The 17,667-nt window shown below is 41.1% G+C and overlaps 1 protein-coding gene across 3 annotated transcripts in view; it reads right to left on the bottom strand.

Annotated features, from left to right (window-relative positions):
* The window catches only part of KIFAP3 (kinesin associated protein 3), a 138,077-nt gene that overhangs the window by 43,437 nt on the left and 76,973 nt on the right, over positions 1 to 17,667 (bottom strand). For all 3 annotated transcript variants that reach the window (XM_084636400.1, XM_084636399.1, XM_084636401.1), the window contains exons 18-19: positions 14,930 to 15,119; positions 6,740 to 6,839 (exon numbers count right to left, since the gene is read on the bottom strand). In XM_084636400.1, the coding sequence (XP_084492526.1) occupies positions 6,740 to 6,839; positions 14,930 to 15,119 (290 nt within the window). The remainder of the gene's footprint in view (positions 1 to 6,739; positions 6,840 to 14,929; positions 15,120 to 17,667) is intronic.

The following is a 17,667-nucleotide window of genomic DNA, read 5'->3' as shown; positions in this document are numbered from 1 at the left end:
AGTTCCCACCCTTCTCAGGTACAGCTGGGGAACAAGCAGCAGATACCTCACCTTGCTGCAATGTGAGCTTCCCTGAGGCAGTACAGGCAGCGCTGGTAGTCATCACTGACCGAGAAGCACTGAAGGCAGGAAGTACAAGTTTGAAGCCTGGAGTCCTGGGCATAGTCCAGTGCCCGTACAAAATAGATTAATATTTTGGGGGAACACTTTCCCCTCTAACACTAAAATCTATGAAAAATACTATAACTATAAGCTGTACAAGATACTAAAAACTATTTAGGAAGCTAAATCTTATCTTAAGGGATGAAGCCAAAGCTACAGACACAGAGAGGTTCCGACCTGAGCCATGCAGCGGTCAGAAGTAACTGAGGAGGCGGTCAGTGCACCCTACCCTTTTTCCTCTCGGTCAGACACACAAGGTGAGCCAGGGCGTATGCACAGACCAACGGATACTACTTCCAAATTCTCTGGCTCCACACACACAGTGCGCATGGGTAACCCATAGTGGAATACAATAGGGACCAGCACTTCAAGAGGAAAAAAATCTATTCATAGCAAATGAAAAAAACCTGGATACAAGCTGTTAAAACAACCTCCTTCAGCCATATATTTTCAGTTGAATGGAAAATATATCCCCGAGATCTGTTTGCATTCTGGCGCAGCAAAGCTTGGAGGAAAATGTGCATGCAGCATCTCTAGGTTTGTCACTGTTTTATTGTGTTATATTAAAAATATTCCTTAAAAATATGCACCACGCACAAGGACATAGTTCCATTAAAAAGCTTGTATATCTGGGTAAGTCCCTGCCATTTCAGGGGCCTCTGTCTTTGGTGCACCTCAGCTCCTCCTGTTCTCTGCCTGTGGCTCACCATACTTTAGTATCCTGAGGAGTGTAACACTTAGGGCACATCTTCACTACGGAGCTAAATTGGCGCTGCTGCAATTGATGCAGCAGCATCGATTTAGTGGGTCTAGTGAAGAGGTGCTAAATCAGTGGGAAAGTGCTCTCCCATTCATTTCTGTACTCCACCTCCCCGAGAAGTGTAAGTTAAGTCGGTGGCAGAGTGTCTCCTGGTCGACACCGCGATAAGTGGATCTCACTACGTTGACTTCAGTTACGTTATTCACATAACTGGAGTAGTGTAGCTTAGATCGATTTACCACGGTAGTGTCGACCTGGCCTTAGATTCAATTCTGGTTGTTGGCTTGGTGTGGGGGTGGCGCTAGTGGCCTGTGGTATGCAGGAGGTCAGATGAACTGGTGGTCCCTTCTAGCCTTCACCTCAATGACTATGAAAACACAGGTCTTTCAACTGGATGTTAAGCTCACAAACTAACTTACCTGAAACGTACCATCTTTAGTTCTGGGCTGCTCTTCCAAAATGTATTGGGTCCCTAAAATCAGGGCTGTCACATTGCTAAAATGCCAACTTCTTAGTTGGGTGACCTGCCACATGTTAACGTGTAATGAGAGTTCGTTTACAATGGTGACACAAGTGAATAGATGCTGTGCTGTCCTGACACGGTCTCCTCCAACCAGACAGGCACTGAAATTGACAAAGATTCTGCTTGCCAAAGCTTCTGGATGGGGAGACGGACAGAGAGGGCAGCAGGTGACCAACCCAAAATACAGCGGAGGTGGTGATCCAATTTTAGCCTAGGAGCATTTACAGTGTCCCTTCAAGGAGTTTTATACTCTGACATAGGAATTGATCTGTCTAGCCCAGTATTCCTGTCTCTGACAGTGGTCAGTATCAGATGCTTTAGAAGAAAGCACAAGAAACCCCATGACAGACAATTTATGCCCTTAACATTTTACATCCAATCTAATGGATCTGTGGCTGTCCTTATTCATATTTATTTCTTGGATTTACATTAGAATGAGACATGCCTGTCCTATGCTTTAGGACACACAGGCCAGGTGCCTATAAGTATCTAATCCAGTTTGGATTCCAGTTAAGCTCTTGGCTCAATAACTGACCTATTTGAATAAGTGAACCTCAGCAGCTGTAGGTCTGCAGCCCCAGTGTCTACTGGAACAGAGCCCAGACCACAGTAGTTGAGTACTGAGAGGAAGTCAGTTGTTTTATAGTGGCTATTTGTTTGGCTGCGCTCATCCTATGTGGCTACAGCATTGGGCCCTGCTTTGACTAACAAGTTTCCTCTTGTGTTTTCTCATGCAGTACTGATGAAAATTTATTGATGATACTCAAGAGGCAGAGGTTGCCCTTGACCCTCAGCTGGAGTGTGCTGCAACCTCAAACTGTTTGTCAGATGAATGCCTCTTTGCCTCTGGTGCAGCTGGTGTAGGTTGGGTCATCTCGTGCAGTTATCAGATACAGCTTATGCTGGAAACTTTTGGTGCAGAGGTGACAGCTTGAGCCCAGCTGTGCCCTTTTGGACATTTCATGGTGGGCCCATTTCTTTGGCCATGTCGTCACCAAATCCCTCAGGCCAGGTGTAACTGTTGGCTACCACAACTCACTTAAGCCCTATTAGGGCCTTCTTTTACAATTACACCGTGGGCACTGATACCAATTGGGCCTGTTATCATGCACGCAAGCGCTCATTAGAGGTGCAAAGTCATGGGAAAATGAACCCTTTGTATCTGATTTGTATGGTTTACGTAGATTATAAATTCCTTGAGGCAAGGACTTTGTCTTTATGTCCTGTACGCTTTTGTACAGCATGCTGTAATTGTAGGAAATAGCCTCATGGCAATAGGACATGTAGAGTTTTAGGAGTCTCCGCGATATTGCTATAGAAAGGAGAAGGAAAATGTGGATTCTTCACAGCCAATGGTATTGACTCAGTTTCAGCTTAATGTTATCACTTGCCTCAGATTTTACAGGATGGTCTTAATTGGATAGATCTGGACCCTTCCCACAGCACCCCCCATCATCAAGTGAATTGAACTCTTCCTATTCATTCCAGAACATCTAAACCAGTCAGAAAGCACAACAAATAAAAATATGTTTCATACAAACAGACTCAAAGCACATGTAAATATGTATCATTTCAGCAGCTGGCCATTCCTTCTCCCAGTAACTAAACTAGTTTATGAAAACTATCCAATAATTAGTAGAAAAATGAATCATTTTTATAACAAGAAACTGGTTTATTAAAAGCTGGAACTGGTTTCTCCCCCCTCCAAATTCTTAACATAAGGTTCTTGTTAGCTTTAAAATGAAAGCATAAAAATACTCCAGAATTATGTTATGGTATGGATGAAATGTACACTATATAATACATGAAAAGAACCCTGACTAGCTGCTATTATTTTTAATTAGGCTCTATAGCAAATATGGCTTTACCTTCCAACACCAGTTAAAATTTGGGGAGGCTGAAATCTCCAAACTCATGGGACTGGCAATTCTGTTGCTCATGCCTCGGAGCACTAAACCATTTTACATTAGCTCTAAGCATCAGGAAATCCTGGCTCTTGGTGCCAAGAAGTTCAAAACGATAATGACATGTCTGAAAACTAGGATTCTCTGTCCGACTGCCTGCCTCCATTCTAACAAACAATTCTGACCCTCTGTATTGTAAATGGGACAGAACATTTGTAACAGTACATGCTGTTTCCAATTAGGTTGTCTCCTTATACGGCAGATAACTCCAGGGACAATCATATTGAAAAGCACTCTCAGAAACAGAATTTTAATTAGAAATCAGAATGTATTTGCCTGTGCCCTGCACAAAGAGCTGTTACCAAGATTTGTAATTTGTATTTATTCTTTTCATTTAAATGGGTCCCCGACTTTAATGCGTTGTGGTTATGAACAAGGACGTTCTACAAATACGTTTTATTTTTAAAATATATTTGATGTAATTTTGCCATTCATTTGCTGGAAGGAGACCAGATTCAAAGCCTTAAAAACATACATTTCAACAGAAGTTTGAAATGCAAGGTTCAGCAATCTAATGTAGCTCAAGGATGCCCAGACTTTTCCCAACCAAGGGCTTCATTGGCAAAGTGACAAGATCTTGATGGGGCTATTCTTAGTTTCCCAAAAACAAAGCAGACCGCAGCCATCTTCATCTTTAATAGGAACGTGCAGACATTGGGGATAGTCTCTCTCTCTCTCTCTAATGACATTCCATCTAGATCTTGGCTCATCAAGATTGATAACTGCACCCTGTCATTTGCATGGGCCAGATCTCCATATTAAAGTTGAGAATGGCTGTGAGCCACACTCCATGAGTATGCCTACCCTCCAATCAGAGATGTGATTTCAACTCGTGTAGCACATCCAAAAGCTTTAATCTAGCTAGCTTGGTTGTCACAGCAGTGAAGCAGCAGCAGCACATGCTTCTGTGCAGGATAGCTGCCCAAATAATTACCCAGGATTCCAGGTGGGCTTGTCCATGGTACTACAGCTTCACTGCAACCAGTACCCAAGTTAGCCATATTAAAGCAAGTCAGGTATAGACGTCTACATGTGCTGCATGCAATCATGCCCCCTGATTGTGGTATGGAAATACCCTAGGACTCCAGAGGTTGCACCTGGCTTCCCTTTTCTTCAGTTTCTCCATCACTCATGGGCTTTAATAGACATACACATTTTAAAATAAATAAATAAATCACAACTGTATCACAAGTGCTTTCACTTTTAAAAAAATATATAGTAAAAAAGTCACCACTACGTAAGAAAGATTTTGCAAAACAGTCTTAGCAGAAAGAAAAGGAGTACTTGTGGCACCTTAGAGACTAACCAATTTATTTGAGCATGAGCTTTCGTGAGCTACATCCGATGAAGTGAGCTATAGCTCACGAAAGCTTATGCTCAAATAAATTGGTTAGTCTCTAAGGTGCCACAAGTACTCCTTTTCTTTTTGCGAATACAGACTAACACGGCTGCTACTCTGAAACCAGTCTTAGCAGAGTCAAGCTTGGGAAGTCATTTAATTGTCAACCCTTGTGTGTGCTGGGCTTGCTGGCATTTCTGTGGCAAGAATCCCTCCCCCAGTCAAGCTGCAAGGAAGCAGAAGGGGCTAGCACTGAACTGGAGTGCTCCTTAAAGAGCAATGTCAAATAGACATGCAGGTGAGGTTTCAGATAGGAAGGTGTATAAAGGGGAAAAAACCTGCATGCTTTCTAAGAGGTTCTCCTCGGGAAAGGAGAGCAATTACCTAGTCCAACTCAACTGTTGGATTTTAGGTAGTAATCACAGAATTTCCCAAAACAGATTACACCACTGCCCTACATGTTGGGATTTGTTCAGACTTTACATAAAGATACTAAAGTTATTAATTATTGGGGGAAGAAAAAAATAAAAGTCAAGAAAGGGTGGAAGCATGTCTCCATAACTTCTTGTAGAAGTGAATTCCACAGGATTACCATACTGTGAACGAAGTACATCCTTCTATTGGAGTGTATTATCACACATGCCTATCTGTCATAATTTGGCATACATGTCACATAAAATAAAAGGAGTCCTTGTGGCACCTTAGAGACTAACCAATTTATTTGAGCATGAGCTTTCGTGAGCTACAGCTCACTTCATCAGATGCATACTGTGGAAACTGCAGAAGACATTATATACACAGAGACCATGAAACAATACCTCCTCCCACCCCACTCTCCTGCTGGTAATAGCTTTCTAAAGTGATCATCAAGTTGGGCCACTTCCAGCACAAATCCAGGTTTTCTCACCCCCCCCCCCCACACACACACACAAAGTCACTCTCCTGCTGGTAATAGCCCATCCAAACTGACCACTCTCTTTAAAATGTGTATGATAATCAAGGTGGGCCATTTCCAGCACAAATCCAGGTTTTCTCACCCCCCCCCACCCCCTTCCAAAAACCACACACACAAACTCACTCTCCTGCTGGTAATAGCTTATCCAAAGTGACCACTAAGGTGCCACAAGTACTCCTTTTCTTTTTGCGAATACAGACTAACACGGCTGTTACTCTGAAACCTGACATAAAATAAAGACTTTCCTAAACCCTACAGATGCCATGAAGAACAAGGAAGGATCTTCTTCTCTGAAATGGGAGTTTTCTTATTTGACCTTGTGAACAAAGTCAGTCCAGAGATCCAAATTGGAACAGCTTGCTAAGATGACAAGGGAGAAAAGGTCAGAATAGAAGGGCAATTCAGACAAATGTCTCCAACAGCTCCAGGAATCTACAAGTCGAGCCAAAAGACAGACATCTTTCACCCATCCACAAGATTTTCAAAGCATATGACATCAGTAATCAAGCTGAGTGTTAGCTGGGAAGATTGAGTAAAATCAGGAAACAATCCTGACAGCTGAGAAACTTATTTTTAACAGCTTAAGAATACTGGAAACAATTCTGCTAGTTAATCAAATCCCTAGCGTCTCCTTAGACATTTCCAAACAATGATGCCTGAATAGTGTTTGAATAATTGTCATAACATGTAATGAGTTGTGCGCTCTAGTTTTCTATTCCATTTTTATTGCCTTTGGAAAGCTATCAGGAAATACTATGCATACATTAATGTATTAAAGAAATGTATAAGTCAAAAGGAAAACTGGATCCTCCAGTGTGACAGAACACCATGAAGTTTTGATCTATGATTTCTATAAACCTGCTTTCTCGATGTAAATCATTGCCCCAAGTATGTTTTAAAATGTAACCCTATTAAAGCTTATGTTTTGGAAAGGAAAAAAAGTTACTCAAGTTGAAATAATGTAAATCAAGCATTAAAAAGAAACCTGAATTAGTAATTTTCTGATTACATAAATTCTTTCCAATAAGAGCTTTACCTGCTGGAGAAGGGATGTTGCCCAACTAAGTCTCCATTTTGGAGATGATAATCACTGAAGAAATCTGGACTCACTGCTCCATCAGGGGCGATCAGGCCATCTATGAAGAGACAAGAAATATAGAGGTTGAGAGACAGTGGCTTGTTGGGGGTGCCAGAAAAGCAGGCCACACAGCAAGTGCTGCTTTATCCCAGGCACGCTCCAGTCAGCAATCTGTGTCAGTTTAGGGATCAAAGACAAGCTGCAAGAAACAAGGCCAGCTCCTGGCTCAATAAGACAAGAGACTCACCGGGGCCTGAAGCAGACTTCACCACTCACAGCCCAATTCACAGCTCCTGTGATGGGCCACAGCTCAGAGCTGTATCCCTCACACTTTTGCCAGCAGGACTGGAAGAGATGTACAAGGTCCAATCCTGCCCATTCCGTCACAGCACTGGGACCAGAGAAGAAGTAAATAAAGAGCCAAACACCAACTTCCAGGTCAGTGGAATAAAAATGATGAGGCAACCTATGGCTTGATTCTTCAACCACTAGCCCCCACCCTCTTTTTGAGGCTGTTCCTGGAGGCAACTTCATGACTTGATTTCCCCCACCTTCCCAGTAGTTTAATGCCTCATAAGACTAGCCTAAATAAAAAATAATTTTCATATGACAGGCTCCTGGGGAACTCTAGGAAATGGACAGTTCCTTAGCTAAGAGTAATATTACTTTGTTCCTTTTACATTCACCACTGGTAAAAGTAGGTGCATGTGTTTATAAAGTCACTACGACGCCTTAAAGGAATCACAGCCTTACCTGGTTTACAGAAGAGAGCAGGAAATTATGGAAATTTACTCTCAGTTACACCAGCTGTTGAATGTGTCAAAATCCCCAAATGAGAATGACAAATGGTGTCAGTTCCATCAGAGAAATGCCACTTAGCAATACAGCCATTCACAGCCACCAAGTTAGACAAAATTCTGAGTGATATTAAGAGCAGCACTGCTCTGGCTATGACAATATTTTACCAGAGTTCTTGAAGCACTTCAAGGTTTGTGCTCACCAGTGGCGGGCACAGTTCTTCACCTGTGTGGTCAACGAAAAGCGACTTTCAAAGACATGGGGAATATTAAAAATCATTGCTCTCCTGAAACCAGGGGAAAGCCCACATAATGTTGCAAGTGATTGACTGATATCTCCATTGTCTATGCCATTCAAAGTTCTGAAGCATCTCATCCTTCCCCAGAAACGGAGTCAATATTCAGCATGGAGCAAACAGAGTTGGAGAGGCTGGAGCACCTGCGATCAAGTGCTGCTTTGACAACACTGAGCAAAAATTGTTTCCAGAAAAACCTGAAGACAGGAGCCATATTTCTGGATCTGACAGCAGCATATGACATGACGTGGAACACATGGCTCTTAGACAAATTGTCAAGAGCACTCCCAGCATGGGTAGTCAACATTGTTGATCTTTTCTGCAACAGATGTTTCCACATGGGAGACAGAGTTAGCATGTGGAAAAGAAACCAACAATCTACCACAAGGCTCTGTACTGGCACCAATGCTTTTCAACCTGTTCACAAATATCCTTCTGCTCACCCAGTCCTGCATGTTCACATATGCAGATGACATTTGCTTGGGCGTCCAAGCAAGGTTATTCCTAGAACTTGAAGATGTCCTAAACTCTGATTTGATTAAGTTGGCCAAATACTGTAGTCAGTGTGACCAAGGCATTTATGAGTGTGTTCCATCTTCACAATGCCAGAGCAGACCAAGAACTGAATATCTCTCTTGACTGACATCACCTGAAACATGAATTCCACCCAATCTACCTCAAAGAAACCCTAGATAGATCTCTCACATATCTCAGCCATCTGAGGTAAACTGCAGCTAAGGTGACGACACAACATTCTAAAACACCCTGGGTGCCACTTCATGGGGAACAAACTTTCAAACTCTCCGATCATTCAGTTTAGCCCTGTGTTACTCTGCAGCAGAATACTTTGTTCTGGTCTGACCCCAGTCAGCCCATGTCAAGTTAGCTGACACACAACTACACTCAACCACAGTGCATCGCAACTGGGATGATTCAACCCACACCAGTGCCATGGTTTCCTATGTTAAGTAACATCACTCCTCCATGCATCTGCCATGAGGATGTTACAGCCAGAAGATCAGGGCAAACCCGAGCATACCGCTATACACAGACTGTTTTGATGACCCAAGAACGTGCTTGTTGTCGAAGTACCCACTGTGGGCCCACCTACCCTGCCCAGATTTCTCTGCAATGTCAATGTGGTGTGAAGAATGGTTTCTGAAGTCAACTGCAGACCAATCTCTTATAACTGAACCAACCAGGCGTGTTCCTGGCTTTGACCTGCCATGCCATTCATGGGTCCTTCTGAATCAATTTAGAATGGGACAGGCCCAATGTGAGCCTTCATACCTGGGGCCAACAAGAGGATCCCACATGTGGCGATGGCCAAAGACAGTGTCACACATCACTGACGACTGCCCTCTGACCAGATGGGATGGTGGTCTGAGGTCTCTAAATCTGGCTGATGAGGCTGCTACAATAGGTTTGGCAAGCTCCACAGCCGATAAGAAAAAGCTGCACAGTGTAAATCCAGAGTCAGTCCACCACTCCAGATTTATTTCAGTTAAAATGAAAGCACTGTTTATCATTATTGCTATTCTTACACTCTTGGTACATTAGTTGTTAATAAAAAGGGCACAGTTCTTTACCTGGTAAGATGTGCCAGGCTTTATTAGAGAAAACAAGGCTCTCTCTATTAAAATATACAGTAACAACGAAAGTCTGAGGCAGCGTTTAAAAGTGAGTCCCCAGCCTTACAGATCAGAAAGCATTCCAATAAAAAAAAAACCCATGGAAGAAACAGATGCATTCTGACTGATACTTTAATAGTTTAACAGATGACAGAGAGATTCCTAATGACTAGGAAGTAACAAATGCCATTCCACTTTAAAGTAAAAGAGATAAGATCCAGGGAATCACAGGCCACTTAGCTTAACCTCTGTGGTTTCAAAGCTACTAAAGTTGCCTAAGCAGGAAGCAATGGAAAGTTACTTACAGACACGGGCTTAAAGAGGACGATTCAGTCATTCAAACAAATCTCTCTTTGCATTACAAATTTACCTGATTTTTTTTTTTTAAGATAATGTAGTGACAAATGATAAAAGGAATAGAGCTGACACATCTAGATTTCCATGAGACATTTGATGAGGTGCTACAGAGATTCATTTAGAAGATAATAGTGTATGGGAAAGTGATTGAAGACAACGTAACAGATTGTAAATGAAAAATGCTAGCCATGATCAGACAGCATTTTTAGAAGTGTAAGATGCGGTGGAAGAGCGTACAGCTAATTGCATACATGTGTGTACAGCATGAGAGAGAATAGAACCTGACAAGAAAATATTCTGACAAATAAATAATCCTGTCTTTTCACATTGTTCAGATGCAGGCAAAAGGCAAGTGTGCTATATAGAGTAAAATATTTCAAAGGAAAACAGATTTAATTAATTGTATTAATACTTACATTGAGTCTCTCTTTCTCTCTATCTGAATTGTTAAACAAAAAAAATAAGATGGAACCTAAGCATCTTTGCGCTAAAGATATTTTCAAATTTTAAATATGCAAATTAAGTAATTTCATATTGTAAACATTAACTTTTATGTCAAACTTATATCTCAAAACCAGGATTGTTATATATCTAAATACTTTTTTCATCCTTATCAATGGAAAAAGCATTACATTTTAACTTTGACACTGAAGTAACCACACACTGCTTAAGGTTTCTTCAGTCAACAGTACTAGCATTCAAACCATAAAGCTTGGAGTTATGGACAACAAATGTATGAATTTGTAGGAATATAAAAGTACACAGTGTCAGTTGCATAGAATGCAATTACAGGTTAATCAATATCTGTTGTTACATATATTCGACATAAATTAAAGATGTGTATATTCAAAGCTGAGGAAACACTGAACTCATGGAAAGTTACTTTAGAGTCCCCTTTAGATTCTAATGTAGGTTTAGTCATTTTATGTGATGGTGTTGATGCAGCACCACAATAACAACTCATGTCATTCGTGATTTGCAGAATTCCTACTGGTTGAGAGAAGAGATGTGTATTTTGCTTCGGCCAATCAGAGAGCAGGTCATCCATAAAAGTATCATACTGAACTTTCATAAATAAGCTGGTTCCGACTGAATGAAGTTTTGATTTTTGAACTTATGAACAAATAGTCCTTCAGAAATCTATATAACTGCAAAAAAAGATTCCAGTTGGTATAATAATCCATAGTCTTTTCAGAGTTATATTGTGTGTACATTGACCACATTTCAAGAATATAAATCTAACAGAGTTCAAGAACACACCCTTAGTGGCCCTTGACAGAAGGAAACTAAAAAGTGAATCTGTATTTTGAATATAATCATTTACTCTTCTACCTTAAAAAAACCAAAAAGACTTTTCAAACATCTGCAGAACATATCATTGGAAATCTGCCCTTCCTCCCCCGGTCAAACATCAATTCCAACACAAAAACCTTTGTTCAAATAATATTAAGTCTGTAACACGAATTATTGAAAGCCAAGAAATTCAAAGTTACTGGTCACACACTGTCCCTAACACACACTACCGGGAAAAGAAATGGTCTGCTGAAACAAGCAAAGGTCTATTGCAAAACTCTGGAAAGGGAAGATTACAACGGGCATGCTTTCATATCTTTCACTTCAGAAAGTGCAAAAAGCATTGCTATAATAAGAGATCCCTGTAACATCCTATGAATTGCTCAAAAAGTTTGTCATATAGGTTCAGTGCAATTAGATAAAGTGTTCAAAAAGGAAAAAAATAAATCTATAAAGCATGAGTATTGCTATGGCTAACATATATAATCAAATCTGTACATCCGCACACTACAGTGCTGACATACTTTGAAAGTAACTGTAAAACTGGCATTGGGGACTTCAATATTTATTCTCTCTCAGTAACTTCAGATAAAATGTATCCAGTTTACAACAGAAAGGTTTTTGGGTTGTCTTTTAAATTATTACCCTTCTTAAAAATTCTTCTTGTGATCTGAAACCCAAACTAAGCTCATGCATCAGCAGCAAAGGACTGCACATTTATATAGAAGGTAAGAATAACCAGGCTTTCCCTCCCTGCAAGAGTTTTTTCAGGGATATAAATCTTCAGGCTTCAGGGTGTTAGCCAGCCTCTAACTAAAGAGGGTTAAGGAAGAAACTTCTCCTGTGGGAAAGTTACTCTAAAACTGTCTTCCGCAGGGTGTCTTGCACCTTCTTCTGAAGCAGCTGACAATAGCCACCACTGGAGAGAGCACACTGAACTGGATGGATTGGTCAGATCCAGTCTGGAAATTCCTGTGTTTCTAGCTAAATTGCAACTGCAAAATCTTTAATGATGTGAGAGATGAAGAGAGTCCATTTCATCTCCCAGAACTTTTGGCTGGGCATTACTGATATGAGTAAAAATTAGCAAACACTTATTTTTTCTTTAAAACCACTGACTGCATACACATAGGGACCACGTCTATAGAGTAAGAAGGTTCCACTTTTACATCATCATTTTTTGTGACTGCAGCCATTCTAATTTTCAAGTGACAAAATACTTTTTCTTAAGGAAAAAAATATAAAAAATGGAAACCAGAATATGTAAAAAGATAGCTTTTAAGCAAGGTTTTACTGAGAGAAGGAAACCACAGGAATCTCTAGGATATATTCTCTGTGTAGGACATTTATATCAAATCAGTTATTTGCAGTGTTGTTGTAGCTGTGTTGGTCACAGGATATTAGACAAATGAGAGGGGGTGAGGTAATATCTTCTATTGGATCAACTTCTGTTGGAAACAAGCTTTAGAGGTTACACAGAGCTCTTCTTCAGATCCTGAAGTCAAAAGATGATTTTTCTGGCTGCCAGCAAAACAGGGATCTGCACATCCAGATGGGTTCTTTCTAAGTCTTACATCACCCTCAGAAACAAATATGTCACAGTTGGATCTTAACTGACACGCAAGGCAAAACAGAATCCAGCTTCAACTTCCATAGCTGCACAGCTCCAGGAGGTTAACAGGGATAAAAACTTATTTGGTTTCATTTGCAAAGAAAACCAGCTATGGGCACAAGAAGGTGGTGTGAGGCATAACAGAAAATGTGGAAATGGCAGAGGTCCTTAATGACTTCTTTGTTTCGGTTTTCACCAAGAAGGTTGGTGGCAATCGGATGTCTAATATAGTGAATGCCTGTGAAAATGAAGTAGGATCAGAGTCTAAAATAGGGAAAGAACAAGTCAAAAATTACTTAGACAAGTTAGATGTCTTCAAATCACCAGGGCCTGATGAAATGCATCCTAGAATACTCAAGGAACTAACTGAGGAGACGTCTGAGCCATTAGCAATTACCTTTGAAAAGTCATGGAAGATGGGAGACATTCTGGAAGACTGGAAAAGGGCAAATATAGTGCCTATATATAAAAACGGAAATAAGGACAACCCGGGAAATTACAGACCAGTCAGCTTTACTTCTGTACCCATAAAGATAATGGAGCAAATAATTAAGCAATCAATTTGCAAACACCTAGAAGATAATAAGGTTATAAGTAACAGTCAGCATGGATTTGTCAAAAACAATTTGTGACAAACCAACCTAATAGCTTTTTTTTAACCGGGTAACAAGCCTTGTGCATAGGAGGGAAGCAGTAGATGTGATATATCTTGACTTTAGTGAGGCTTTTTATACTGTCTTGCATGATCTTCTCATAAACAAACTAGGGAAATAGAACCTAGATGGAGCTACTATAAGGTGGGTGCATAACTGGTTGGAAAATTGTTCCCAGAGAGCAGTTATCAGTGGTTCACAGTCATGCTGGAAGGGCATAACAAGTGGCCCCGCAGAGATCGGTTCTGGATGCTGTTCTGTTCAATATCTTCATCAATGATTTAGATAATGACATACAGAGTACACTTAAAAAGTTTGCGGACAATACCAAGGTGGGAGGGGTTGCAAATGCTTTGGAAGATAGGATTAAAATTCAAAATGATCTGGACAAACTGGAGAAATGGTCTGAAGTAAATAGGATGAAATTAAAAAAGGACAAATGCAAAGTACTCCACTTAGGAAGGAACAATCAGTTACACACGTACAAAATGGGAAATGACTGCCTAGGAAGGAGTACTGCGGAAAGGGATCTGGGGGTCATAGTGGATCACAAGCTAAATATGAGTCAACAGTGTAACGTTGTTGCAAAAAAAGCAATCATCATTCTGGGATGTATTAGCAGGAGTACTGTAAGCAAGACACGAGAAGCAATTCTTCCGCTCTACTCCACACTGATTAAGCCTCAACTGGAGTGCTGCATCCAGTTCTGGGCACCACATTTCAGGAAAGATGTGGACAAATTGAAGAAAGTCCAGAGAAGAGCAACAAAAACAATTAAAGGTCTAGAAAACATGACCTAAGAGGGAAGAATGAAAAAATTGGGTTTGTTTAATCTGGAGAAGAGAAGACAGAGGGGACATGATAGTTTTCAAGTATGTAAAAGGCTGTTACAAGGAGGAGGGAGAAAAATTGTTCTTCTTAACCTCTGAGGATAGGACAGAAGCAATGGACTTAAATTGCAGCAAGGGTAGTTTAGGTTGGACATTAGGAAAAAATTCCTAACTGTCAGAGTGATTAAGCACTGGAATAAATTGCCTAGGGAGGCTGTGGAATCTCCATCATTGGGGATTTTTAAGAGCAGGTTGGACAAACACCTGTCAGGGATGGTCTAAATAATACTTAGTCCTGCCACGCATGCAGCGGACTGGACTAGATGACTCCTCGAGATCCCTTCCAGTTCTATGATTCTATAAGATCAGGCCAGTTTTACATACATATGTATGAGCCTGCTGAATAAGCTAGTGTGAAGTAGATAGCCTATTTCTCCTACTCTCCACTACATTTTCAAGCGCTCCTGTAAAGATCTGCCAGATCATGAATGTGCTGTTCAGAGTCCCACAATAACACAACACACATTACAACATAACATGAAGTAACATAACCATCCCCAGCTAGTGTAAGTCAGCACAGCTACACTGCAACCAATCAGCTGAGAATCTGGTCCCATGTTCAGATATGTTAAAACAGGAGAAGGTGTGGACAGATACTGAATATATTCTATCATCTTACCTGAATTGTAATAAAGGTCAGGTCTTTCTAGAATATCCCCTTCATGGATGTAGGGCTCAATGCGGTCATCCCCATACAGGTACTGCTCACTCTCGTCCATCTGTCGACTCTCTACCATTTCTAGCCACTGAGAGTTGTGCCATCGGAATTTCTCACTCTGGATCTTCTTAGCCCACTCCTCATCATATTCCTGTTAAAAATGCCAAGCAGGTTTTTAACCAGGCACTGGAGAAACTATTTGGTTTTTGTACGTAAATGTGAGTGAACTTTATGCTAGTGAAAGACACAAGCTTGACAGCCTTGGAGACTGAAGTCCTTTGTTTAACTTGATGGTGCATTGACTGTATAAAGCAACATGTTGCAAGTATCGTATGACACATTGGCAACCCAGGTGCCAGCTCTTGCCAAGTCTGTAGGCGTCAGCTGAGCACTGACAAATGTATAGCTGGAAGCCAGACCAGCTCACCTATATATTATTGTTCAAGATAGGTGTTAGACTTGTAAGAATGTGTTTAGTCTCTATAAAATGCTTGTACGTTGCTGCATGCATTAATCTTACTTTTATGTCTGTATCCCGTGCTATAAGATAGCTTTACAATTGTAAAAATGCCTACTCTGAACTTGTGAACCTAGGCATGAAGAGGGGCTCCCCACACACCAAGAAGGACTATCAAGACTAAATGGGCCGCTGTAGAAAAACTTTGTTGATTGCGCCATGGAGAAGTTACATGCAGGAGCCCTTGTCCCATATTGTCAAGGCTGATCCCCACTCTGGTACTTCAAGTGCAGAAGGTGGGGGCCCGCAAGGGTTTTAAAAATTAATACTGGCCACTCCAGGCTTGTATAAAACTCCCAAGGTCACAGCTTCTCTCTGACCTTGGATGGATAGATGCTGCCACCACCCAAATGCAAAAAAACTCTTTTGGACCCAGAAAGGAGCACTTGGGAATTCTTCCCTGTGGGGTACCCTCAAGCCCTTTCACCCCCACATTCCCACATCCCAAACGACAAGACTCCCATCACTTCTCTTGGGAGATTACACCACAGTCTAGGAGACCTTACCAGAAAGAATCTCTCACCAGCAGGAATTTTCCCTTATCTAGTCAGCTGGATTTTTCTTTTCTTAATTATCACCTTTGTTTATGATACCTCCCTGTACTACCCTAAACAGTTCCTTCCCTTCCTTAGTAGTGGCATACAGAATTTTGCTATGTGCATTTGAACTCAGGAAAGGATTCTGGAAATGTTGACATTATAAAGCAGAGGATAAAACAGAAAAAGGACTACAAGCCATCCTTTGGTGGGTTAGAAAATTAAACAGGCAAATAGAGGTTCAAAACATTTTGATAAAATCTACCAGCACAGATTTTGCCACACCCTAATTTGTAAGCAATTTTCTGTTTAGCATCCCCGGAGTCTATTCCAATAATTTAAGACTCATTTGCAATCTGTGGCCTCACTGTACAACTGCTTTCTATGTTTAATACTGGGTGTCCAACAAAAACAAACAGCAATACTGATTCTATAAGATGAGTCCAAGATACAAAGTTCAGGCCTGAACTGAACTTCAAGTTTGGAAGTTTAGGAGCAGCCCACTATGGAACTGAAGGCCAGCTATTAAATTTGGATCTGGTTCAAAACGTTTTTGAAGTTTGGTGTGTTCAGATCCTGAGCTAAGATTCGTGATCATCTATAGATTATTTAATGAAAAGCCTAATAAAACTTGATTTCCTCACACTAGTAATATGCCAGCATATCGAGGGACGTGATCGTTCCCCTCTATTCGACATTGGTGAGGCCTCATCTGGAGTACTGTGTCCAGTTTTGGGCCCCACACTACAAGGATGTGGAAAAATTGGAAAGAGTCCGGCAGAGGGCAACAAAAATGATTAGGAGACTGGAACACATGACTTATGAGGAGAGGCTGAGGGAACTGGGGATGTTTAGTCTACAGAAGAGAAGAATGAGGGGGGATTTGATAGCTGCTTTCAACTACCTGAAAGGGGGTTCCAAAGAGGATGGCTCTAGACTGTTCTCAGTGGTAGCAGATGACAGAACAAGGAGTAATGCTCTCAAGTTGCAGTGGGGGAGATTTAGGTTGGATATTAGGAAAAACTTTTTCACTAGGAGGGTGGTGAAACACTGGAATGAGTTACCTAGGGAGGTGGTGGAATCTCCTTCCTTAGAAGTTTTTAAGGTCAGGCTTGACAAAGCCCTGGCTGGGATGATTTAATTGGGGATTGGTCCTGCTTTGAGCAGGGGGTTGGACTAGATGACCTCTTGAGGTCCCTTCCAACCGTGATATTCTATGATTCTATGATTCCCAAAGCTGGCTACACAGGAGTATTACAAAAAAGTGACAGTCTACCGATGTTGAAGTTAGCTGCGAGATAGTGCTGGTTTAGAGGAAAACAACAGAACAGTCTTGTACACATCTTCCCCTACAGTATAAAGTGCCCTTTCAATGCCAACATGTTTGTGAGAGAGACAAGGTAGATGAGGTAATATCTATTATTGGACCAACTTCTATTGGTGGAAGGTACAAGATTTTGAGTTAAAGCGTTCTTCTTCTGGTCTGGAAAAAGAAATCAGAGTAGGTGAGCTAAATCCAAGTTGGGATAGATAGCGTCTGTGGTCATTCTTCAGTGATAAGCTACATGCTGAAACTTGCTAACACTTCTGGTAAGAGAGGCCTTATGGTAGACTCAAGAAATGTGTGTATGTATTTCCAAAGCCAG

Source organism: Lepidochelys olivacea (assembly GCF_965140295.1).
Source record: "Lepidochelys olivacea isolate rLepOli2 genome assembly, chromosome: 8".
Classification (NCBI taxonomy): domain Eukaryota; kingdom Metazoa; phylum Chordata; order Testudines; family Cheloniidae; genus Lepidochelys; species Lepidochelys olivacea.
The sequence above is the reverse complement of the archived record's forward strand: the minus strand, read 5'-3'. Positions and strand labels throughout refer to the sequence as shown.